Here is a 24,295-nt window from a genome sequence, read left to right as displayed (position 1 = left end):
TCATCTTGATGCTCCTCGATTGTTGGACTTACTATCAGAGAAGCCGGTGGAAGGGGCAAGCAGGACACCTCAACTACAGGATAGCACAGTTCCAACGCCTCCGGGAGGGCCTGTACAGTGGGCATTTGCATTACCGTAGCGAAAAATGTCAAAATGACCTGAAAAAACGCATTTTTTGAGTCTGTCAAAAACTGGTCAAAAACTAGTTTTTAACTCGTGTCAAAAACCCCTCGAGGGTGGGGGTGAGTTAAAAACTCGTCGTTAACTCCGTGGGTAGTTTTTCACGGAGCCCTAGTCCACATCTTGTGTTTCCCATTTTAGTAACTGCTACGACGACGTGGTGAAGTAAACAAAGGACAATCATCACACCACAAAGACCCTTCACTAGCAGAGTTCATGGAATGTACCGTAGCGGCGCCATGCGGTGATATTTATGTTTGTTCTTTTTATGTGGTTACATGACGGGTGGCAAGCGCCTCTAAAATCTGTGGTCCCAAGGATCCAAGCACTATATATTTCGTGCTGGCAGCGTTTCTCTTCCTCCCATCTCATTCCATCTCTCCATATACTCACATCTACTTTGTACTGTGAATCCTCATGTCTAACAACATCCGTAAACTCGATCGTCGAGCAGTCTTCAAAAGTTTGGCTAAACGTCTGAGCACTCTAGACAATTTTCTGTATGCTACGGACGAAATAATGGGATTTGATCACTCGGAAGACTGCGAATTGCAGTCCTACGGGGAAAAGGTCTTGATTTGTTATTAATCATCTCTTATAGTCAACTGATGATGGTATGTTCATGCAGATCATCGCTCTGACAGAGGTAAATATAATTTCAATTCTGGAAAACGCTCTCACTGATGCTCTTGGTAATCAAGGTGGCGCGCCAGACTCTAAGAGAGAAAATGGGTGTGTCCCTGCTCATGATTTGTCCAGAGGAACATGTGCCTTACAAGGCGGCGTACTGCAAATTGCTTATCTGGATCAGACGCCGCAGGTCCGCATTCCCTACTGACATAGACGGCGAGCATAGATCGTTATTGCGTTTGATTTCATTCTCACCATTTGTATAGACCGAATCGATTCGCTCTTGGATAACATAAACCACAATATGGTTGTACGTACCAGAGGAATTGACCCTCGCGCCCAATTGGGCATCGAGGAATTACTAATCGTCAAGAAACCACGAGCCGCTTGTAACAGCACCGTCGAGACTGCAGCGCCTGTTACTACTGTCTCGTTGGCACACGAATCGTGCACCGGCTCTTCAGAAATGGGCGCCTACTTTTCCTCGAAGGCCGTATGTTCGCGAATTTCGAACGAAAGCCCAACGCTTTGAGGTTGGTGATATATTAGTACTAGGAAGTAATCGTCATCAAGTTTGATGGTCTTTACAAACGTTCTTACCATGACCTAATGGCCCGCGCATTGTAGTTCAAATCGCAACCTTCATCTGTGCCTAGCTGTCATGAATATGGAATCTATGTGCTCCGTATTATATGTAGTGAAAGAACATTATGCCCTTTCGTTATGGTTGTTCTTAAGTTAAAGTTTTGTAATTGTACATCTATTGCTCATGCCACTATCAACGGACAATGATTAATGATTCTCCTCAGTCATGGCCTTCATCCTCTTAGTTGATCTTAGAATGTTCCTCGCAACTGTTAGTATTCACCCTTCGTCATCGTTCAATGTTCGGATATTCCCAACTACGTATAATATATACCCATGTACGTTGTAGACCATCCTCTCCGAGTCTTTGTCTCCCGCCATGTCGCAGACACTCAATACAGCGTCGTTCTCTAACTCCAACAGCAACGGCTGGCATTGTTGAGTTCAATACATTGCATGAGTCTTATGACAAGGAAACAAGCTCAATGTAAGTCGTTACGTACGAAATGATACGAAAGAGACACTAAAGAATATAGAAGAACTAGAGCATGCGTTATTGGACATCTTAGCCAGTACTACCACACGCTAGTTTACTTCCTACATAGAGTCTTACTCTCAATGGACAAAAATTGGTCACAAAAAAGAACTAGAAGTATATGTACCTGTATTAATGACCATCAGCGGTTGGGGGAGACGCACAACAAAGAAACAACACAAAGCGAACTCGCAGTGGGAGAGATCGTGACTGCGCGGTCGCTGCACCTGACGAGGTAGTACTAGTTAGTTGCGGGAGCAGAAGGCGTAGTGGATCCCTGGGCGTGAGATCGGTTTTGCTGCTGTGTTCTTTCTGGCGGTGGTGAAGTAGTGGAGCAGTGAATGTAACCTGGATAGAAATTATTAACCCACGCCAATGGGAAACGCACGCGAAGACATAAATACCTCTCTCTCCCTTACTGCAGCCACTTCGACAATACGGGGACCACGAAATAAGATTGACCGCCTTTGGCGTCGCTGGAGTTCAGTTGAGTTATTAGTGTCGGCCCGGTGAGAGCGGCGGAACGTGGACGAAAGTTGACCTAATAGTACACTGGCACTCCCGGAAGAGGGTGCGAGAGAGCGAGGACGGCGGGAAGGGGGAGGGGAGGGGTAATAGTTGCCGTACGTTCTGGAGGACTGAGATCAAGAGGTCAGAACAGGAACCGATTAAAAACGATAATGATCCACATTAGCATAGCACCATCTGTCACGTTGAAAAAGTCTGGCGGAAGTCCATCATATACGGCTTGCATGACATCCGCGGCTTGCATAGCATCCACAGTTTGCATAGTATCTACCTAAATAGATTATCATGTCAAGTCAGAAACTCTACTCCCACGTGATGAGACAGGTCATGAACGTACATCTTGTTTCAAGGTTTCTAGCTCCCCCGTTACGAAGTTCATACTCGTAAGGGCACATGGACGAGCGGATGGGTCAATTGACCAACACTGCTCGATATAGTTCCAGCGGGCGTCTGTTACGTCAGACATCGCCTCGAATATCTCAGGACGCGAGACATCCTCTCCATTTTGGATTTTTTGAAGGACTTCGTACTCGTCAATGTTATGCCAAGGAACAATCAGAGTCAACAACTGGGATGAATGATACATTAAATATAGATTTTATGGATCTAAAAACACTTACACTTACATAGAACATGACACGACCAACGGAATACATGTCGTTCTGCGTGGTCGGTTTGTCGGAAGGGGAATCACGTGACCTGAACAACTCAGGCGCAGCCCACCTGATTGCACCAGGCCGAACAATCGATTCTTGAATTTGGCACTTCTTTGAATGTCCGCAGAGGACATTTGAAAAACCGAATTATGTTAGGTAAGCCTTGTATCCCCCTTGTTTGAGATATACCGAAACATTGGACTGCATTTTTTAGTGTGTGTAAATGAATCATTATGAATGTAGAGAGGATGAGCTCACGCTCGTGATGACACCATAAACAACAGGAAAAGAGTGAACTGATGGCAAATTTATCAGTTGAAACAAGACGACTGTGAAGGGAATACAAACGATAGTGGAGCCCAGATGCTATGCCGTGGAGCTAGTGAATAAGGATAATTCAGTTTGGGTTCATCGCAGTTTAACAGGTTCAAGTTACCAGCTTCAATTTGGACTCGATGGTTAATGTAGTACCCTGTTCTATGATCAGAAGGGACAGCGTGCCGTCCGGAAACCATTGGGAGACAAGGGCTGTGGTTGGTCCGAATCCCTCTGTCGTTCCATACAATGTGACGATATTGTCGTGGACGAGGTGGGCCCATATTGCAGTTTCTCGTCGAAACCTCTAGCGAATCCACATAAATTAGTGTGCAAAACAGAAGAAACATAAATCCTTACCCTTAAGTCCTGCTCTGGGGCGCGACCAATGTGATGATGCCTGGAGACTTTTACTGCAACCTACAGCACAATAATCAGTAAATATATCACTATTGTGTGCTAACACTGTCCAGACCTTCATAGGACCTGTCGGTCGTCTCCATTTACATTTGAAAACCATTCCAAAATCAACAAATTCGGCATTTGTACCAACGATCTGACCCGTCAGGTCCACCAGCCCTTGACCAGTGGGAACCTTAGGTTGTTGACCCTGCCAGTTGTCGGTCCTAAACTGATCGATATATTGAAGAACTTTTGTGACCCTCGGGCGATGACTGGCTTCCCATGACCAGCATTTCTGGATCAAGTTCCAGTGGTCATCGAGGATGTTTTCGGGACGTGCACGTATGACTTTATTCGATAGCGCGACACAGATTTGAACATGTTTCTTCTCTTTCCACGGTATATCCCCCGAGACAATCCGAGATGAGAAAAATTAGGACAGAGCTGCAAAAACAGAGAAATCGTACAAAGAACATGACACCACCAAAAGAGTAAATATCACTCATGAAAGTCGGTTTTTGAGGATTACATTCCGATTCCACTCCAAGGACTTCGGGCGCCCGCCATCGAGAATCGAAACTGCGTTGGACGGTGGTTGACGTCAACTGCATATCCACTTCTCCTTCGATTGTTGCAAGACCGAAATCAGTTAGGCATGGATTCCCTGAACCATCTATGAGTACATTTCCCTGAAACCTAAGAATGAGTGTAGCATCCGCAAAGAGACGGCCGTACATACAGGGTGAAGGTCTCCGTGAACAACATCCACTGATTGGACTGGGTAGGCGTCAAGAACGAAATGGAAGACATGGTGGAAATCGACAAACGGTAATCAAGGCCAGAGGCAACACCCTTGACCTAGTAGCATGAATTCTTGTTGGATATAATTGATAGTAATGTTGAGAAAAGAACTCACCAATGCAACTTTAGCAAAAGCAGTGATGGTAGCTTTTGTGAGGTAGACGAATAACGTTCCAAATGGCATCCATTGGGAGACGAGAGCTGGGAACTTGGATTTGTATTCGACGCATGCGAAGCCCAGTAGGGGAACGATGGTCGTGTTTTTCAGTCTAAGCCACACTTTGAGTTCTCGACGTATTGCCTATATAGACCATTCAGCGAAGTAAAAATTGAACCCAGACGACTGACATTTTGAATTTTTCCCGTATCTCTCGAAGGATCGATCTTGAATACCTTCACTGCGACCTGATGATGGTCATTAGATGGACGATTGATGTGCTTGGGTTGATCTGACTCGGACAGACCTTCTCTTCGCCATTACTTGTTTTGACAATACACCCAAAAACCTCACTAAAGGACCCAAATCCAATTGGAGTTCCAAGTATCTCAGGATCAGAAAGTTGAGATGTGAAGTCAGTAGCGGTACCGCTGCAAAATATGATGAGCCAAGGCACATTTGCCAAAATTTCAAATAGGGCACCTTAGAGAAAACTCAAGCTCTCCAGGCACAAGACCGTTCATGCTTGAATGGCTACGTTGCAGACAGAGTGTCTCGGTAAGGAAGTAGATATGTAGAAGAGTGGACAAGGGTTCGCAAGTTGCCTCAAGTACATACAGCAATTCTGATGCACCAATCAGATGTCTGTTGCAGTAGACTCGATACCACGTGTAGTAGGCCTGAGACGTAAGGTTTGAGCGCTCGAGCAGCAGAATAATGTCATAGACACGCACAGAGAATTAATTTCCGTTACTATTCTTATCTGCCACTAAAATTCTCTGTTTATCAATGGCAAATGCACGAGCCTTGTCCTCGCACATTCATGTATCGTAACACAGCCTCCGACCACTGTCAAAGTACTTGCATGACAGGTGATGCTTTTGCATCATTAGGGTGGGAGGCAACGCATTCGAGTGCTGCCAAAATGACGGTTCGGCCAGGCTTCCGGATGACTTCCGAAGCAGAAGGTGGATGCAAGGTCAGCACGTGCTGTCTAAATTAATGACCTATCGAAACTTCAAAATGGTTGCCTGAGCCTCGACGACGTCCAAAACGCTGCCGCGGTCCACCGACCTACTGACAACAAATAGCACAATCTTAGCGTGTCAGGTAGTGGTACAGACCATATAACTTTGGGGGAGGTAGGGTCAACATATCCGGGCCAACTCGGATCATTGGAGGGTGTACGGTTCGAATTCTAACCTGTCTAGGAAAAAATATCGAATTCCACTCCGTAATGAGCGCTGCACAACGTTACATGCACGTTGCAACTGGCAAAGTTGGGTTCTGGGTTCAACGAAAAAGGTAGTCAATATCCAACCTCATGTTCGCATTGCAGGTCGTAACCTTCGTTGTGCACCGTGTCATGCATGCAGTGGCATAAGTATCAGAATCCATTGAATCATCGCTCTCATCAAAGATTGTCCACCCAGCCAGAAGAAACAAACTTGCTATAATCGTGAGCGCACCGTCATGCCCCTTTCGCTAGAAACCCAGTATTGAACAACCGCTGTGCTAGGTCCATTGGCAATGTCTTCCAGAAACATTGTTATTTTTGGAGAGAGTGGCGTCGGGAAAAGCTCCATCATCAATCTCCTCGCAGGCAGCCAGGTCGCTAGAACCTCTCCGGACACCAAACATTGTACATTGCGCTATCAAGCGTATGATATCCACATCAGGGACGTGCCGTATCGCATCTATGACACTGCCGGGGTCGACGGCAATCGCATGGATCCTAGCGGATTTCTCGATGCAGTCACCAATGCTGATAAGTTGATGAAGGAGCTGAGGGATAATGGAGGAGTCCATCTGCTGTTGTATTGCATCAAGGCAGGCAGAATACCACCGACGTTCGTCACCAACTATAGGCTATTCTATGAATTTTTCTTCGAGGAGAAGATACCAGTCGTGCTCATCGTTACTCACCTGGAGAGGGAGGATCCCATGGATCATTGGTACACGCGAAACAAGGAATCGTTCGACCGCCATGCAGTCAAGTGTGTTGACCATGCTTGTATCACTGCGGCAGCCAACCTGGACCCAAAATACAAGCAGAAGTACGAAGCATCCAAAAGGGAAGTGAAGGACTTGATCACACGGCATGAGGATACGGTGGTGGACTGGAATGGAGGAGATGGGTGGCTTGCCAGGTTCATCGGAAAGTTGAAAGACCTGTTGACGGGACGTCCGAGCAAGTCAGACGTTCTTGGGGTCCTCACGAAGCGCTGCGGGATGGATGATAACCTAGCGAAAGACGTGATTCAAAAACTCAATAGATGACGGGAATTTTACTACGTTTACTCGTTACGATAGCTGGACACAGGGACTGTTTCATGATAACCATGTAATACGACTGGTAGGCGGGACTAAAATATTCGGTTCTGCTATCTTCCTACGACGTGAGACATGGAAATTCAACGTGGAGCGCACTCACCTACAGCACTTCCTGTACGTGCTGCCTAGCTATAACTCAAGGCCTCCGTCCTGACTACCTCATGCTTGCGGCTCTGTATGCGAGTTTGTAAGGTGGCATGATTAATGGATGTACGGGTCAATGCGTATCCTAGTTACGCCTTCGCCCGTAGCAGCACGGCTGCCGCGTGCCAAAGTATCAATCCAGAGCACGGAAAAGTCGTGTCAGAAAGCTTCTGCATCATATAAGGGTACATACAAGGCACCAGCCCTGACAGATAGCTAGGAAAAGTCACGTCAATTCTGACCGCCCAAAGGAACAATTCGCTTCACCTCGACCACTTCCCATAACCCGTCAGCTACCCATTATACACATCACGATGGCGAAAAAGAAAAACGCCATTCGCGCTAAAAACATCGTTATATTCGGCGCAATGGGCGCCGGAAAGAGTTCCCTCATAAACCTCATTGCAGACAAAAACATCGCTCAGACAGGCTCCAACCTCAAACGCTGCACCCTCACATGGACCAAGTATACGTTACCCAAGCTCTTTGATGATGAGATGCAGTATAACGTCTTCGACACGATGGGCATCGAGAACCCAGAACTCGAGCCAGAAGAGTACCACCGATCCATCAAGAATGCCAGCCGCCTTCTTCGCGAGCTCGATGCATGCGGCGGCACCAGTTTGTTGATATATTGCGTTCAAAAAGGCCGTGACAGTGGAGCATTGCGGAGCAACTATCAGTTATTCCACGAAGTGTTATATCGGCGGCGAGTGCCCATAGTCATGGTGGTGACGTGCCTCGAGGACGAGAGAATCATGGAGGAATGGTGGACGCGGAACTGTGCATCGTTAGGGGCATCCCAAATTGTCGTGGAGGGACATGCATGCGTAACGACCCTGAGGAATGAAGATGAAAAGTACAAGGCATCGAGAGAAGTCGTGCGTCAGCTGATCCGGAATCATGCAGCTGTTGCGCCAGTGTCAGGGGGATGGAAACATGAGAAGATAGGCAGCGCGTTCATGCGATGGATAGGGTATCCTGATCCGGAGGATAAGAAGTTGCAGAATAAACTACAGAAGGACCTCGAGGGTCAATGTGGTATGAAGCCACCGTTGGCTTTGAAAGTCGCAAAAACATTCACATATACGCAACGGTAGCCTGACGGACTCGCTCCTGCAGTAAGGATTCGCTATACGTATCATGTACTATGCAGTGTATCGGCCTTGGCTTTCGAATTGTAGATAAGTATGGTATCGCCGGTATAGTTGTTTGTTGGTTCAAGGAAGAAAAATTATGTTTGTACAGCGATTACGTAAGCACGTTTGTCAAATGCAATTGATCCCCAAGTCTTCAGCAATGATCATCGCAGCCCGCTCTCCGATGAGAAGTGCCGTCGAATAAGTGTTCTGTGTATATCGTTAGATCGTACATCAACAATTCTTGGTTCAGCACTCACCGCGCCAACATTCAACGGCGAAATGGACAGATCTGCAACCTTCAGGTTCGACACCCCGTATACATTAAGCCGAGCATCGACGACTCCATGATCTGCCTCCGGTTTCATGGCACAAGTCCCAAGCTAAAAATACAAAGATCAGATAGGAAATCATGAAAGCTTCAGCCTACATACCGAGTGGGATGGAGTTTGCACTGATGTTCAATTCAGCATTTTATCGTGATAATGGGGATGGCAATTGAGCACGTACCGATGTCGCGGAGGAATCGATCAATCACCTCGTCATCTTCGGCAGTGTAGATGATGTCAGGTGCATCCAATTCCACTGGCCCGGAGGCTTCTCTACAGACTGCAGCGCTTCCCTCTGGAAAATTAGGATGGTCAGCAGGAACTTCACCTCGGTAGGAAGCCATGCGTCGAAAAATTTCGCGTGTTTTTTTATACCCGAAGTTGAGAGGAACAATATCGGATGGACTATACAGAGTGTCTTGGTCACGCAAAGTGCCCTAAATGAAATACGTCCACTCACTCGTCTAGGAAGCCTGTATTAAAGTCCATTCGTTCTTTGCCGTCCTCTGTCACGTTGATATGAACGCTTCCAGCAGACACGGGGTAAAGCTAATGAAAAGATTAACAAAAGAACCACAGGGTGGCCGGAGAGCAGTACTGTATAATAACAGGCAGTCATGTAGTTACGAGTAGGTGGTATACTCGATCGCGGCCTTGAGAGTGGTGAAAAATATCTGGCTGTCATGAGAATTTCCATATCATTAAAGTTAAGTAATATGCACGTACTGCGCAAAAGGAGAAAATACTGCAACAGCCTTGTCAGGCCGGTCCTGGAAGAACTCCTTCCAGCGTGGTTGAAAAGCTGGACTCATGGCTTTCAATTCTTCGTCATCAGGACGCCACTTGATTTTCGAATCGATGCCACTGAGATTCCATTCAGCACGATACCAGCAGTGATAATGAGAACTTGCACCAACTTTTGCGCAAGGCTTTCTAAATCCAAGTAGTTGTAAAGATGCTGGAATCATGAGGAGAAACATGCTTACCCTGTAGAATACTGTTCCCACGAGAGAGGGCCTCAGTGGTAATGATCTCATCGGCAGCCAAGTATGGAACAAGGACGAGATAGTGATCTGACCGTCCTCAGCCAAGCTCATAAAATAAATGTATCAAAGTGCACCTCGATAATTTTCTCCGACGCCAGGCAGATTCACTAGTTGCTCAATACCGCACCGTTTGAGAATCGCCCCGGCACCAATCCCAGACCTCTCCAGAATGGCCGGAGAACCGAACGCCCCAGCAGAGATAATAACAAGTTTTGATGCTCTTACAATACTTGACGACTGGTTCGCATCCGGGCAAGACACTGGATCGCTGGTGAACTCAACACCCACAGCACGTTTGTCCCTTTCATTTGGGAAGCCGTCAGCCGTTTGCTGCAAGTGTGATCCCAAGTGGCCACTTACTCGAAGATGATCCGCTTCACGCGCTTTCCGTCCCAGACGTGTAAATTCGGGTTGTGAGCTTGGTTGTAGACATAGTGGTGAGCTGCATCCGAACGCCTTCCGGTTGTCCCATCAATGTACCTTTTCTACATGAGCCAAAAAATCGAATAGACTACGAGTAAAGGGACTCACTTCTGAGACGGCTGAGATAGATCTGGTTAGTGGTCGCAGATAGGAAAGGAACATGATAGCTTACACTGTATGTGTTGCAGGTTTCCAAATCTTCGGTATCGTCGGCATAGTGCCTCTTGTGATAGGTCGTGCCAACCTGGATGAACTCGTTGAAAATACCCGTTCTACGCCCACCAGATGACACTTTGATAGGTCCGTCATAGCCGTGAGTTGGACAATCGGGCTGCACTTCGTATTTCTCCAGCTATCGATTGAACGTATAAGCGATTTGAATACATATACTGAAAACGAATTCGAGACCTTCTTCATGAGAGGAATCAAAATTTCAGATTCCCAACCATCGACTCCCCAATCATCATAGTCCGAAGCAGGTGCACGGGTGTATACCATGACTATCTCATTATGAGAGTCTTGTTCATCGCTGCAAGTATGCTACGCACAATTCACGCATGAGCCTCCACCAACGCAACGACCGGAAGGAACGATTGGTGCACGGCCGTTGAGACGAGGAGATGGATTTCCTATGTTGAATGTAACCGTGGTGCTCGTCGGTGCTTGGTTGAGGAGAGCTTGAGAGGGTTGGACATGAATAGGTTTGTTGAGGGTGTGTTGACCCGCTTCCAGAATCAAGATCCTGAGAGAGGGATCATATGCAGCCAAGCGACCTGCGACAACACAAGCTGTAGTGCCACCTGTACAGAGTGATGTCACGGTGTGAAGAGGACAATCCACTACAAGATGTTATTTACTTACCTCCGGCAAAAACAATGTCGAATTCTGACAGGATTGGACGAGACATATCGGATATGGAGGGTTACTTTCAAGCGAGTGTGTAGTGACCTGTAGGCTGTTGGCACTCCGCCACCGTTCGGGTGCCAAGCCGTGGCGAAAACAAGGTACCAGCAGTATAACGTAAAAAGACCTCAGAAACCTTGTCATTAGTAAGTAGCATCTGCAAAACGACGGAAATGGACCGTGGCTGTTAGGGAGACACGTCACAAATCACACGAACAAGACTGTGATAAATGATTCGTTCATTCAAGTTGCTCTCGTAGGCCGAGTGTGATCACGTGATTATTTCGAACCTAAAAGGTTAAGTACGTAGTACGTCATTAGCACCCACTTCAGTCAGGTTATTACATATAATACGCAGTACGCGTGTACAACAAGACTCACATGTGCATGTGCATGAGGGTTGTGATTTGAAGTACCATTAATGTGGTAGCCATGCGGTTCAGGTAAGTTAATTTAAACGACAAAATTTACCTTGCCAAGGTAAACTAGGTTGCAGTGCAAGAATCTTGCGTAGTTACAAGTTACAGCCAAAGTTATCAGGATTCACGTAGAATTTCTGCCTCTGTAGGGTGCTCATACCGAAAGAAGTCCCCGTTGATTTAGTCCCCTCGTTTTTTCAGTCCTGAGATACAATCGCTGGCAGCATCTGGAAGGTCAGACAGGTCAGACCTTCAGTATCATATATGACTACGTCACTGGTGCATTCGGAAACGTTTACAGATGTGGATGCCTGTCAAGATCTGGCTGACTCTGGCGTCACCTGCTGATCAACATATCCATTGCCGCACTACAGGTCGCAGTAAAACCTTCAGGCCTGAACCCACCGCATAGATCACGCCTCAGAACAGGACTTGAGGGTGTATGTTTTTTCGATTTTGAGCACTATTTTTTTTCGATTTGCTGGATATTGGGATGAGAAAGTCCTACGGATGTTGGGGGCAAAAGCACTTCAGCCCTAATGGGGGTGACAACGATGACAACACCGGCAGATTGGCTCACTCGGTCGGTGGCAGGAGGAGTCGCATTGTGACATTTTATGCAAGAGCGAGGCCCGTCGAGCCCGTGACAAGAGTCGCACTGAGCAGTGTCATGCTATGGCAGATGCGATCTCAGACGATGAAGACGCTCTGGAAGTCCCTAAACCTGGCCCTAATCAGGTCTAGGAAGTCATAATTAAAGACGCCTGACGGTACAAATCAAACGCAATCGATGCCCAAGTCTTCGGTAATGATCATCGCAGCCCGCTCTCCGATGAGAAGTGCAGTCGAATAAGTGTTCTGTATATATCGTTAGATTGCACATCAACAATTCTTTGTTCAGTACTCACCCCGCCAACATTCAACGGCGAAATGGACATATCTGCAACCTTCAGGTTCGACACTCCGTATACATTTAGTCGAGCGTCGACGACTCCACGATCTGCCTCCGGTTTCATGGCACAAGTCCCAAGCTACAAATACAAAGATCAGATATAAAATCATGGAAAGTTCACCCGCGCGCACCGAGTGCGACATCGTTTGCACTGATATTCGATTCAGTATTTCACTGTGACAATGGAAATGGGATGCCAACACTTACCGATATCGCGATGGAATCGATCGATCGCCTCGTCATCTTCGGCAGTGTAAACGATGTCGGGCGCATTCAAGTCCACAGGCCCGGAGGCTTCTCTGCAGGCTGCAGCGCTTCCCTCCGGGAAATCAGGATGGCCAGCAGCAAATTCACCTCGGTAGGAAGCCATGCGTCGAAAAATTTCGCGTGTCTTTTTGTACCCGAAGTTGAGAGGAACAATATCGGATGGACTACGCGGAGTGTCTTAGTCATGCAAAGTGCCCTAAATGAAATGTATCCACTCACTCATCTAGGATGCTTGTATTAAAGTCCATTTGTTCTTTGCCGTGCTCTGTCACGTTGATGTGGACACTTCCAACAGACACGGGGTAAATCTAATGAAAAGATTAGCAAAAGAACCGCAGGGTAGCCGGAGAGCAGCACTATATAATAACAGGCAGTCATGGAGCTACGAGGAGCTAGGATGTTCGATAGCGACCTTGATGGCGGTGGAAGGTATCTGGCTGTCATGAACATTTCCATATCATCCAAGCTAAGCAATATGCACGTACTGCGCAAAATGAGTAAATACTGCAACAGCCTTGTCAGGCCGGTCCTGGAAGAACTCCTTCCAGCGTGGTTGAAAAGCTGGACTCATGACTTTCAATTCCTCGTCATCAGGACGCCACTTGATTTTTGAATCAAGGCTGCTGAGATCCAAATCAGCACGATGCCAGCAGTGATGATGAGAACTTGCACCAACTTTCGTGCAAGGCTTTCTGCATTCAAGTAGTGGTAAAAGTTCTGGAATCATGGGAGAAGCATGCTTACGCTGTAAAATACTGTCCCCACGAAAGAGGGTAGCGATGTCGTCGGTAGCCAGGTATGGAACAAGGGCAAGATAATGATCTGACCGTCCTCAGCCAAGATCATAGAATAAATTTATCAAAATGCACCTCGATAATTTTCTCCGACGCCAGGTAAATTCACTAGTTGCTCGATGCCGCACCGTTTGAGGATCGCCTCGGCACCGATCCCAGACCTCTCCAGAATGGTCGGAGACCCGAACGCCCCAGCAGAGACAATAACAAGTTTTGATGCTCTTACAATACTTGACGACTGATCCGCATCCGGGAAAGACACTGGGTCGCTGGTGAACTCGACGCCTACAGCACGCTTGTTTCTTTCGTAAAAAAGTCAACCGTTTGCTGGTGTTGCGATCTCAGATGGAAACTTACTCGAAGATGATCCGCTTCACGCGCTTTCCGTCCCAGACGTGTAAATTCGGGTTGTGAGCTTGGTTGTAGATATAGTGATGAGCCGCATCAGAACGCATTCCGGTTGACCCATCAAAGTACCTTTTCTACATGAGCTAATAAACCGAATGGACTACGAGTAAAGGGACTCACTTCTGACACGGCTGAGACAGAACTGGTTAGTGGTCGCAGATAGAGAAGAAACATCATAGCTTACACTGTATGTGTTGCATGTTTCCAAATCGTCAGTATCTTCGGCATACTGTCTCTTGTGATAGGTCGCGCCAACCTGGATGAACTCGTTGGAGATACCCATATTACACCCACTAGATGACACTTTGATAGGTCCGTCATAGCCGTGAGTTGGACGATCGGGCTGCACCTCGTATTTCTCCAGCTATAAAGTGAACGTATAAGCGATTTGAATACATATCCTGAAAACGAAGTCGAGACCTTCTTCATGAGGGGAATCAATTTCAGAGATTCCCAACCATCAACTCCCCAATCATCATAGTCCGAAGCAGGTGCACGTGTATATGCCATAACTGTCTCGTTATTAGATTATTGTTCATCATTGCAAGTATGCTACGCACAATTCACGCATGAGCCTCCACCAACGCAACGACCGGAATAAACGATCGGCACACGGCCGTTGAGATGAGGAGATGGATTTCCTATGTTGAATGTAACTGTGGTGCTCGTCGGTGCTAGGTTGAGGAAAGCTTGAGAGGGTTGGACATGAATAGGTTTGTTGAGGGTGTGTTGACCCGCTTCCAGAATCAAGATCCTGAGAGAGGGATCATATGCAGCCAAGCGACCTGCGACAACACAAGCTGTAGTGCCACCTGTACAGAGTGATGCATATGTGTGAAGAGGGTAAACGACTACAATATGTGATTTGCTTACCTCCAGCAAAAACGATGTCGAATTCTGACAGGATTGGATGAGACATGTCGGATATGGAGGGTTACTTTCAGGCAACCCTTCCATCTTATAACATTCATGGGTAGTTGACGCCAGTATCGGGGGACTCCGACTGACCATCACAAGTCACACGGGCACTAGGAAAATGCTGCTCTAGTACATAAGTATACTAGTGTCGCAGCACCTTATCGCGGGTGTCGCGGGCACCCCCCAAATATGGAAAGAACTTGAAGGTGCCCGCGATAAGGTGCTGTCAGTAACTCATATTCATAGTACGTCATTTGCATTAGCACCCGCTTTAGACGGAGTATGGATTCCATATTCATGACAACAAGACCCACATGTGCATGTGCATGAGGCCTTGAGGGCTGTGACTTGAAGTACCATTAATGTGGTAGCAATGGGGTTCAGGCCCAGGTAAGTTGATTTAAACGATAAAATTTACCTTGCCAAGCTAAACAGGTTGCAGTGCAAGAATCTTGCGTAGTTACAGCCAAAGTTATCAGGGTTCACGTAGAACCTTTGCCTTTGTAGGCCGCTCATACTGAAACAAGTCGTCATTGATTCAGTTCCCTCGTTTTTTCAATCCTGAGATACAACCGGCACTGGCAGAAGGTCCGAAAGTCAGACAGGTCAGACCTTCACTGGTACCATAAATGACTATGTCACTAGTGGTGCATTCAGAAACGTTTAGTACAGATGTTGATGCCTATCAAGGTCTGGCCGGCTCTGGCGTCACCTGCTGATCGACATATCCATTGTCGCACTACAAGTCGCAGTAAAACCTTCAGGCCTGAACCCATCACATGGATCGCATCTCAGAACAGGACTTAAGGGTCTATGTTTTTCGAGTCTGAGCACTATTTTTGTAGATTTGCTAGATGTTGCGATGAGCAAGTCCTACGGATGTTGGGGGCAAAAGCACTTTAACCCTAATGGGGGTGACAACGATGACAATATCGACATATTGGCTCACTCGGTCGGTGGCAGGAGGAGTTGCGTTGTGATATTTATTTACATCATGCATCGACATTCTACACAAGAACGAGGCCCGTCAAGCCTGTGACAAGAGTCGCAATGACCAGCATCACGCTATGGCAAATGCGAACCGACAACGAAGACCCGCCAGAAGTCCCCAATCCTGGCCCTAATCAGGCCTAGGAAGTTATAATTAAATATGCCTTTGACGATATAAATCAAATGCAATCGATGCCCAAGTCTTCGGCAATGATCATCGCAGCCCGCTCTCCGATGAGAAGTGCCGTCGAATAAGTGTTCTGTGTATATCGTTAGGTCGCACATCAACAATTCCTTGTTCAGTACTCACCGTGCCAACATTCAAAGGTGAAATGGACAGATCTGCAACCTTCAAGTTCGACACCCCGTATACATTAAGCCGAGCGTCGACAACTCCATGATCTGCCTCCGGTTTCATGGCACAAGTCCCAAGCTACAATATAAGTTCAGATATAGAATCATGAAAGGTTCAGCCGTACATACCGAGTGGCATGCCGTTTGCACTGATGTTCGATTGGGCATTTTATAGTGACAGTGTCGATGGGGATGGCAAGTGGGCACTTACCGATGTCGCGGAGGAATCGATCGATCGCCTCGTCATCTTCGGCAGTGTAGGCGATGTCAGGCGCATACAAGTCCACTGGCCCGGAGACTTCTCTGCAAGCTGCAGCGCTTCGTTCTGGAAAATCGGGATGGCCGGCAGTGACTTCACCTCGGTAGGAAGCCATGCGTCGAAAAATTTCGCGAGTCTTTTTATACCCGAAGTTGAGAGGAACCATATCGGATGGGCTGCATGTAGTGTCTTGGTCGCGCAAAATGCCCTAAATGAAATACGTCCACTCACTCATCTAGGAAGCCTGTAGTAAAATCCATTCGTTCTTTGCCGTCCTCTGTCACGTTGATATGAACGCTTCCAACAGACACGGAGTAAAGCTATGAAAAGATTAACAAAAGAACAGTAGGTTTGGCGGAGAGCAGTACTGTATAACAACAGGCAGTCATGTAGCTCCGAGAAGGAAGGATGCTCGAGAGCGGCCTCGAGAGAGGTGCAAGATATCTGGCTGTCATGAGCATTCTTATATCATTAAAGCTGAACAATATGCACGCACCGCGCAAAAGGAGCAAATATTGCAACAGCCTTGTCTGGCTTGTCCTGGAAGAACTCTTTCCAGCGTAGTTGAAAAGCTGGATCCATGGCTTTCAGTTCTTCGTCATCAGGACGCCACTTGATTTTCGAATTGATGCCACTGAGATTCCATTCAGCACGATACCAGCAGTCATGATAACTTGCACCAACTTTTGTGCCATCAGTGACTTGCTGCTACCTTTCCGTTGTGCAAGGTTTTCTACATTTCAGTAGTTGTAAAAGTGCTAGAATCATGGGGAGAAAAATGCTTACCTTGTAGAATACTTTCCCCACGAGAGGGGGCGTCAGTGGTAATGATCTCGTCGGCAGCTAGGTATGGAACAAGGACGAGATAGTGATCTGACCGTCCTAAGCCAAGCTCATAGAATACATGGATCAAAGTGCACCTTGATAATTTTCTCCGACGCCAGGTAAATTCACTAGCTGCTCGATGCCGCACCGTTTGAGGATCGCCTCAGCACCGATACCAGACCTCTCCAGAATGGTCGGGGAACCGAACGCCCCAGCAGAGATAACAACAAGTTTTGATGCTCTGACAATACTCGATGATTGGTCCGCATCTGGGCAAGACACTGGGTCGCTGGTGAACTCGACACCCACAGCACGTTTGTCCCTATCATTCAAAAAGCTGTCAACGGTTTGCTGCGGTTGTGATCCCAGGTGGTCGCTTACTCGAAGATGATACGCTTCACGCGCTTTCCATCCCAGACGTGTAAATTTGGGTTGTGAGCTTGGTTGTAGACATAGTGGTGAGCTGCGTCAGAACGCCTTCCGGTTGTCCCGTCGATGTATCTTTTGTATATGAGCCAAGAATTAGCAATTGCCTACAAGTAAAGGGACTCACTTCTGAGACGGCTGAGATAGATCTGATTAGTTGTCGCATTTAGGAAAGTAACATATTAGCTTACACTGTATGTGTTGCATGTTTCCAAATCGTCGGTATCGTCGGCATAGTGCCTCTTGTGATAAGTCGTGCCAACCTGGATGAATTCGTTGAAGATACCCGTTTTACACCCACCAGATGACACTTTGATAGGTCCATCATAGCCGTGAGTTGGACAATCGGGCTGCACCTCGTATTTCTCCAGCTATAAAGTGAATGTATAAGCGATTTGAACAAATATCCTGAAGACGAGTTTGAGACCTTCTTCATGAGAGGAATCAAATTTTCAGATTCCCAACCATCGACTCCCCAATCATCATAATCCGAAGCAGGCGCGCGAGTGTATACCATAGCTGTCTAGCTATCGGAATCTTGTTCATCGCTGCAAGTATGCCACGCACAATTCACACATGAGCCTCCACCAACGCAACGACCGGAAGGAACGGCCGGCGCACGGCCGTTGAGACGAGGAGATGGATTTCCTATGTTGAATGTAACCGTGGTGCTCGTCGGTTCTTGGTTGAAGCGAGCTTGAGAGGGTTGGACATGAATAGGTTTGTTGAGGGTGTGTTGACCCGCTTCCAGAATCAAGATCCTGAGCGAGGGATCATATGCAGCTAAGCGACCTGCTACAACACAAGCTGTAGTGCCACCTGTACAGAGTGATGTGTGAAGAGGACAATCCACTACAAGATGTTATTTGCTTACCTCCAGCAAAAACGATATCGAATTCTGATAGGATTGGATGAGACATATCGGATATGGAGGGTTACTTTCAGGCAGCCCCTCGCTGCTTCCACCTTATAAGATTCATGGGTCGTTGACGCTGGTGTCGGGGGACTGACGACACGTCACAAATCACACGATGAAGACTGTGATAGGTGGCAATAATGATTAATGATTGCTTTGACGAGTCCAGCCTGCGATCTTGCTCCGTAAGGTCGTGTTCAAATAAGTTATGTCATCAATTCCCAACATCTGCCTGCGCACCAAATGTATCTCTTCTCCCACCTCAAATCGCTCCTAATGGAGGAGTTTCCGTCTTTCAAAACTGTTGTCCTCGCATCATCATCACTGTGTATGATACTTATTTTTCATGTTTCACTCGCGCTAATTTAAGACCTTCTCACCTACAATCAGAATGCGACGCCTCCCAACCAAGCACTCTCCTCATTAAGGCCAGACAACAACAAGGGCTCGTCTTAATTTACTCAGCCTCGACGCACGCTAGCAAATGATATTGTCCACCGCGACTGCTCTCATCACCACTCATCATCACTCATCATCAACGTTCACTGGGCATCATTCTCGGACTCCACCTGCTCGCTCACCCTGGCGATCACAATTTAAATGCCCCAGTGATCAATAATGTTAATCATTCTTCGGAAATGATAAAACTGTTAGCCATTACCTCAACCTAGTGGTTGTTTTCAATCCATGCGCTAGCAATATACTCACCCTCAAAGTGCCCGCAACTATGATATTCATTCAGTCCAGGCCCGAGGGCCGCGCAGATGATTGATCCGGAGACGATGATGAGGAAATAGAGAAACGCTGGTCCTTTGAACGCGAGTATCTTCTTCAGCCCTGAGTATGTAATTGCATGCTATCACCTGCAGAACACGAACCCCCTCCGGATCCAGCAACCTCGCTGTACTGATGACACGCTAACAAACGACGCACGCATAGTTGGTTCATTGGAGAGTACCAACACGCGTACACTGGCGGCTCGGCGTATTCGGATTCTTGCAAGAGTCAAAGTCTCGAAGAAGAGCGAAGTCTGAGGGGCGAAGTGCAGAGCGGTTGGGGGTATTAGCGAAGCGACTCTATGGCCACGCGTTTAATCACCGAAGAGGGATGTTCTAAGTTGTCTCACCGAGCTTGAGCAGGTTCAGGGACGGACTTCGTCGTGGTTCAGGATCCCGATGTACTGTTGAACGGTTTTTCAGATAGTCTAACAAGATCATCGAGAACTTGACGATCCGGATCGTTTACTTCGTGCCATTGAAGCAAGTGAATCCCTATGGATTGACTGAGTCAAGGGATGTCAATAGGGAAGTGACGGGACTTGGAGCATAATTTGTACCCGAGCTGCTACTTATGTGCGAAAACCACATTTAACATGCGTGTGTGATGCGTATGCTGCAGCTGTGTGGTGTCACCTTTAAAGTAGTCCAAAAACTTTGAAACAAAAACATACGACTACAATATCTCTATGGTCCTGATGTCCATCGAGTCTCCAACAGAAACCACGTCCTGGACTTGTCCAATGATATCATGATCCGTCGCAATCCTCTTGTATTCTCCACTGCGCTGCTGCGCTAGCAAATATGCGCTGAAAGGCTGCCCAAGGCGAACAAGCAACCGCAATGCTCGTGATTCTAGGTCAGACATCCCCTGTTTTACAGGAGAACCACTAGACCAGTCGTCTGACGGAGAAGAAGGCGGCGTCCCATAATCCTCCTCGCTCTCCGTATCATCTCCATAGCCAGACGGTTCTGGAAATTCTGGAAAGTCAGGTAGCTCCAGGAGAGACCGATCCCAGGGACGGACGAGGAGAAATCGTTGCTCAGTGGGCCTTGCCGGCCCGAATTGAGTCAGGGTCTCTCCGGTGGTGATAAGTAAGTCGTGAAGTCCGTCTGCCTTCACCCCATATGTGAGATGACTTTCCGGGGTTGGACCACCCACCCGGCGTCTGACTTCCGTGACATTGAATGCAATACAGGGCAGATGCAGCCTTTGTGCTGCGAAGCGAGGGGCGCTCGTGTTCCGAAGCTCAGTATAAAGGTCCGAAGCGAAATCAGCAGCCGGCGTCTCTCGCAGCGAAGAAACCGATGACTGAATTTCATCTTTGGTTAGGGATGGTAGCTGGCATGGCGGAGCTTCGTATGAAGCAATGGAGGCTGGTAGACAGCTGTTGAACTCTGATGATTCCCCGACCCAATCAAGGCTACTGATGTCGCCCGACCGAGCCACAATCTCCTGCAGGAGCCGCCCGAGAGCTTTGTCCTGCTTCTCACCATAATCTACAGGCAGGCGGACGCCCAGGACGCCAAACAACGAGTAAGCGATGTCTTCCTGGCGCGTGGTAACGCGGGTTGCCGCCCAATGAAGTTTTTCTCGCGCGTTATGCATACTGGAATGGAAGGCTGTAATAGCTGGTCGGTCTATTCCCGTTGCGTCCTTTATCTCCTGCATGATTTCGATGGAATCTTTGTGGTTGGGAGTACGATCATTACGATAAAGAGTCCAATTGTTCTGATAAAATAGAATGACTTTGGGAGCGATGAATTCTTGAATCGTCCATCCGCGCGTGTTCCAAGCGCTCTTTGCCAGTGCCCCAGACTTTGACGAAGGCGGAACATCAGACAAGTAGACTATCGTGAGCGCGGAATGATGATACCATACGAACATGGAGTTTACCGATTCTTGGACTTCGACATTGTTGCTCTTGTCGATGCAGCATGTATCGCTCCATGCCCAGTTATATCCCGCATCACGAGCAGTTTTGCAGAACGACCGCAGCTTCGTCATGCCGCCAACTGGATCCAACTCCGACTCGTACACGCACTTGCCCCGGATATCCTGCAGCAGGGGCTCCTTCCCTTCCCACCTGTGTGATAGCATCGCATATTGCAGGTACCTCTTCACCACTTCTTCGATATGATCGATGTGCAAGTCTACATGTGTGATTGTTGATGACACAAGCTCCTTATACTGCGTGCTCATTTTGAAGGTGCCTATCTGCGTCTCTCGATCGCATAAGAGACCGGTGATGGTGTCGAGTACACGCAGCGGAGCGTTGTCGAGTTGGGCATCAATGACCCATCGGATGGCGCATTCTACTTCAGAAGGTCTGAGATACTGCTGGCGCAGCTCTGGAGAAAGAGTTAAACATGTTAACGAATGGTTTATCAAAGACTTGCTTCGTGTCTGAACATCAGGTGCATTGTCCAATATCGAAAGCATAGTTTGGAAAGTTTCAATTGCTTCATCATAGCGCTCCGCACCATGAAGCGCTGCGTGCTTCAAATTGTATCCAAGATAAGACAAAGAATCGAGTTCGATGACCTACGTATCGCTACAATGAGCATCGGTTATGGGACAATAGTTCCCATCGCACCTTCTGTGCATCGAGAAGCGCTTCCATCCATAGCATTTTGCCCAAATTTGCCTTGCTACGATTTGCAAAGACAACATGAGATGCAGAGTTCAAGTTTATTATCGCCGAGTATAGGTGGATAGCCTTGTCATAATCGTTCACAGCGAGGGCGGAATCTCCGTTAGCAGCACATGGCATGCTACATTGTTGCTTGAATTCTGAGTCAAATGCAGGTGAGTATGATGGCCTCGGATGACATCACTAAAACTCGCCATTGGACCAATCCAGGCAGCTGGCCTTCACAGTCTCGTCAATGGCATCCATCATGTATTTGTGTGCTTCGAGGGCTTCATCGGGTTTACCTGCCGAAATGAAAGCCTGGCACCGTTTCTGGTGTGTCGTAAGCAACAAGGACTCGAGATCCCAGCCGAAGAGCTGGACAAAGCACTAGGTTATAAAAAGCATTGTGTATGCATCATCTTGACGCACCACGGTCAAGTCCTGGTATGCAAAATGAATGTATTTTGATGGGAAAGTGCCTGAGTTGACAGCGGCGGTGAAATGGTCAGCGGCTTCATCGTGACGCGCGCCATCGAAAGCTTTGATTCCGAGTTGAACACGTAGATATGTCTATCGTGAGAGTTGAAAAGATCAGGATCTATGACCAAGTGTGGCCATATGATACTCACTTCCACGACACGACGCGCGAGAGGATCGACATTGGGACAAACGGCAGCCAGGTCTTTGATGAGCAGTATTGCTTCCACGTGTTGATCTGCGTTGAAGAGTGCGATGGCCTGGAATACCGGATGAGGCAGATAGCATGGGAGACGAATTAAATGTACCTTGATGAGGAGAAGAAATTGGTTGGTTTCCGAATCTTGGTTCGTGAACATCGACGCAACGTCGAATGCTACCCTTGCTTCTCGGACGTGACCTTTTCCGCAGAGGGCGATGCCTTTGGAGATAAAGCCTGTCAATGATGGCCTAATGTTGACTGACTATGTCACGGATGAAAGTTAGCCTTTCGTAATATGACAATGATGCGTGGGTCCATCTCACCTTGATTGCATCCTCAAGGGCTTGGTCTAAGTTGTGCTTCCGGGTCATAACGAAAGAACGATTGGCATATGAAGTAAAGTCGTCCTCGTTGGTGTGGATTTCTTGGGTGAGGAGCTCTTCAGCGATAGACAAATCCCCAGTCAGACAAGCATCGCGGGCTGTTGTGATATCAAGGATCTGTATGAACATTGAAGGATGCTCGAATTGCGTAATGAGTCAGAAATGGAAACTCGCCTTTGAATGAGCGTCCTTTGGTATCGCCCACTCTGAGATCTTGTCATCTATACCTCCGCTGAAGATGTGCTTGCCGTCCACAGAGAACGTGATACATGTCATGGCGGATGAATGCTGGAAGAGGGCGATGGTTCGTCGATCTGAGAGCCGCCAGAGACGGACATGCTTGTCACTAGATGCAGAAGCGACGAGGGTGCCAGCGGGATGAATGGCAATGGCATTGATAGTGTCAGTGTGGCCTTCCCAGGGACGACCGACCTGCTGCCAGGTTGATGTGTCCCACTCCAATATGTATTTACTGCGTCCTGAAAGAAGGCGTGTGCTATCGGGCGTCCACGCGCATGACAGGTTCCATGATTTGTGACCTGTCAAAGATGCGACGCGTTCCCTTGTGCCTGGATTATAAATTTGGATATTGTAGTATGTTGTGATGGCAAGAAGTTCACCAGAAGGCGAATATCGAACGCGGTAGACACTATGATCACAGTTGATTGGTTCTCCTTGCATCTGCCACGTTTTGGTACACCAAAACTTCAGCATCTGGTCGTATGAACATGCAGTGGCGAGCACCATTCCATCCGGAGAAAAATTCACCGACGTGATGACGTTGGAGTGGGCTTTGATGGGTTGGGTGATGGATTCGGAAGTTTCTCCGTGCCAGGCGATGACCTCTCCATGATCACCACCGCTTGCTATTATTTTACCATCTCGCGATATCGTCAATGCCCACACCTCACCGCTATGCCCTTCCATCTTCTTCAACACAACACCTGTCTTCAAGTCCCAAAGACGAAGTGTCTTGTCGTCCGAACCCGTAATCATTCGTCGTTTGTCAGGGAACACTGCGACTTGCCTTATGGCGTCCTCATGATCTTCAAAAGTTCGAATGGGTGTGGTGCTTGGAATGAGCTGTGACATTTTACTGAAGGTCAACGGTGTTGAGCACGGCCGAGGAGTTGTGGGTATCTTTCTCCAAGTTACAGAGGTGCGTGTATTGTGCGTTTTTATGTCA

The 24,295-nt window shown here is 47.6% G+C and overlaps 7 protein-coding genes across 7 annotated transcripts; 2 read left to right on the top strand and 5 right to left on the bottom strand.

The window, feature by feature from the left end:
* Positions 1-340: 340 nt before the first annotated feature.
* Positions 341-1,516, top strand: HD556DRAFT_1345235 (uncharacterized protein). The gene is made up of 4 exons (XM_041302218.1): positions 341-750; positions 809-826; positions 882-1,026; positions 1,077-1,516. Exons 1-4 carry the CDS (start codon positions 598-600, stop codon positions 1,340-1,342), a joined length of 582 nt encoding a protein of 193 aa, XP_041164044.1. The 5' UTR covers positions 341-597; the 3' UTR covers positions 1,343-1,516.
* A 307-nt stretch (positions 1,517-1,823) lies between these two features.
* HD556DRAFT_1455343 (kinase-like domain-containing protein) lies at positions 1,824-5,313 on the bottom strand (the record flags this gene model as incomplete). The annotated part of the gene is made up of 16 exons (XM_041308118.1): positions 1,824-2,568; positions 2,607-2,729; positions 2,796-3,026; positions 3,085-3,225; positions 3,373-3,410; positions 3,463-3,493; positions 3,551-3,736; positions 3,790-3,849; positions 3,905-4,219; positions 4,299-4,520; positions 4,571-4,608; positions 4,659-4,689; positions 4,748-4,933; positions 4,981-5,037; positions 5,097-5,220; positions 5,273-5,313. 16 exons carry the CDS (start codon positions 5,311-5,313, stop codon positions 2,293-2,295), a joined length of 2,100 nt encoding a protein of 699 aa, XP_041164043.1. The 3' UTR covers positions 1,824-2,292.
* Positions 5,314-6,319: 1,006 nt separating this feature from the next.
* On the top strand, positions 6,320-8,367 carry HD556DRAFT_1231070 (uncharacterized protein; the record flags this gene model as incomplete). The annotated part of the gene is made up of 2 exons (XM_041297399.1): positions 6,320-6,951; positions 7,494-8,367. 2 exons carry the CDS (start codon positions 6,320-6,322, stop codon positions 8,365-8,367), a joined length of 1,506 nt encoding a protein of 501 aa, XP_041164042.1.
* Positions 8,368-8,535: 168 nt separating this feature from the next.
* Positions 8,536-11,111, bottom strand: HD556DRAFT_1439471 (GMC oxidoreductase-domain-containing protein; the record flags this gene model as incomplete). The annotated part of the gene is made up of 16 exons (XM_041305967.1): positions 8,536-8,616; positions 8,667-8,789; positions 8,841-8,860; positions 8,917-9,140; positions 9,196-9,284; positions 9,334-9,409; positions 9,462-9,599; positions 9,653-9,668; positions 9,722-9,808; positions 9,856-10,082; positions 10,142-10,261; positions 10,313-10,323; positions 10,377-10,556; positions 10,613-10,704; positions 10,753-11,004; positions 11,066-11,111. 16 exons carry the CDS (start codon positions 11,109-11,111, stop codon positions 8,536-8,538), a joined length of 1,782 nt encoding a protein of 593 aa, XP_041164041.1.
* Positions 11,112-12,303: 1,192 nt separating this feature from the next.
* HD556DRAFT_1439470 (GMC oxidoreductase-domain-containing protein) lies at positions 12,304-14,866 on the bottom strand (the record flags this gene model as incomplete). The annotated part of the gene is made up of 16 exons (XM_041305966.1): positions 12,304-12,384; positions 12,435-12,557; positions 12,610-12,629; positions 12,686-12,909; positions 12,965-13,053; positions 13,103-13,178; positions 13,231-13,368; positions 13,422-13,437; positions 13,490-13,567; positions 13,615-13,841; positions 13,897-14,016; positions 14,068-14,078; positions 14,132-14,311; positions 14,368-14,459; positions 14,508-14,759; positions 14,821-14,866. The coding sequence occupies 16 exons, from the start codon at positions 14,864-14,866 to the stop codon at positions 12,304-12,306; spliced, it is 1,773 nt and encodes a 590-aa protein (XP_041164040.1).
* A 1,168-nt stretch (positions 14,867-16,034) lies between these two features.
* On the bottom strand, positions 16,035-18,639 carry HD556DRAFT_1439469 (GMC oxidoreductase-domain-containing protein; the record flags this gene model as incomplete). Its single annotated transcript, XM_041305965.1, has 16 exons — positions 16,035-16,115; positions 16,166-16,288; positions 16,339-16,358; positions 16,421-16,644; positions 16,700-16,788; positions 16,837-16,912; positions 16,965-17,102; positions 17,153-17,201; positions 17,255-17,341; positions 17,389-17,615; positions 17,675-17,794; positions 17,847-17,857; positions 17,911-18,090; positions 18,147-18,238; positions 18,287-18,538; positions 18,594-18,639. 16 exons carry the CDS (start codon positions 18,637-18,639, stop codon positions 16,035-16,037), a joined length of 1,815 nt encoding a protein of 604 aa, XP_041164039.1.
* Positions 18,640-19,605: 966 nt separating this feature from the next.
* On the bottom strand, positions 19,606-24,283 carry HD556DRAFT_68931 (uncharacterized protein). Its single transcript, XM_041311311.1, has 10 exons — positions 23,284-24,283; positions 23,050-23,226; positions 22,833-22,988; positions 22,677-22,784; positions 22,477-22,617; positions 22,260-22,422; positions 22,009-22,205; positions 21,812-21,956; positions 21,309-21,763; positions 19,606-21,230 (listed from the first exon to the last, which is right to left on the bottom strand). The coding sequence occupies exons 1-10, from the start codon at positions 24,199-24,201 to the stop codon at positions 20,088-20,090; spliced, it is 3,603 nt and encodes a 1,200-aa protein (XP_041164038.1). The 5' UTR covers positions 24,202-24,283; the 3' UTR covers positions 19,606-20,087.
* Between the last annotated feature and the right edge of the window lie 12 nt (positions 24,284-24,295).

The sequence above is a fragment of the Suillus plorans genome, assembly GCF_016647745.1.
Source record: "Suillus plorans strain S12 chromosome Unknown HD556scaffold_10, whole genome shotgun sequence".
NCBI lineage: Eukaryota > Fungi > Basidiomycota > Agaricomycetes > Boletales > Suillaceae > Suillus > Suillus plorans.
The sequence above is the reverse complement of the archived record's forward strand: the minus strand, read 5'-3'. Positions and strand labels throughout refer to the sequence as shown.

Bases quoted from the DNA above. Each gene is read 5' to 3' on its own strand.
- HD556DRAFT_1345235 (XM_041302218.1), top strand. From the start codon at position 598: ATGTCTAACAACATCCGTAAACTCGATCGTCGAGCAGTCTTCAAAAGT. The intron at 1,027-1,076 runs GCGAGCATAGAT...CCATTTGTATAG, and splicing joins ATTCCCTACTGACATAGACG to ACCGAATCGATTCGCTCTTG.
- HD556DRAFT_68931 (XM_041311311.1), bottom strand. From the start codon at position 24,201: ATGTCACAGCTCATTCCAAGCACCACACCCATTCGAACTTTTGAAGAT. The intron at 22,989-23,049 runs GTGAGATGGACC...TCCGTGACATAG, and splicing joins CCCTTGAGGATGCAATCAAG to TCAGTCAACATTAGGCCATC. The intron at 21,764-21,811 runs GCAAGTCTTTGA...CTCTTTCTCCAG, and splicing joins ACCTGATGTTCAGACACGAA to AGCTGCGCCAGCAGTATCTC.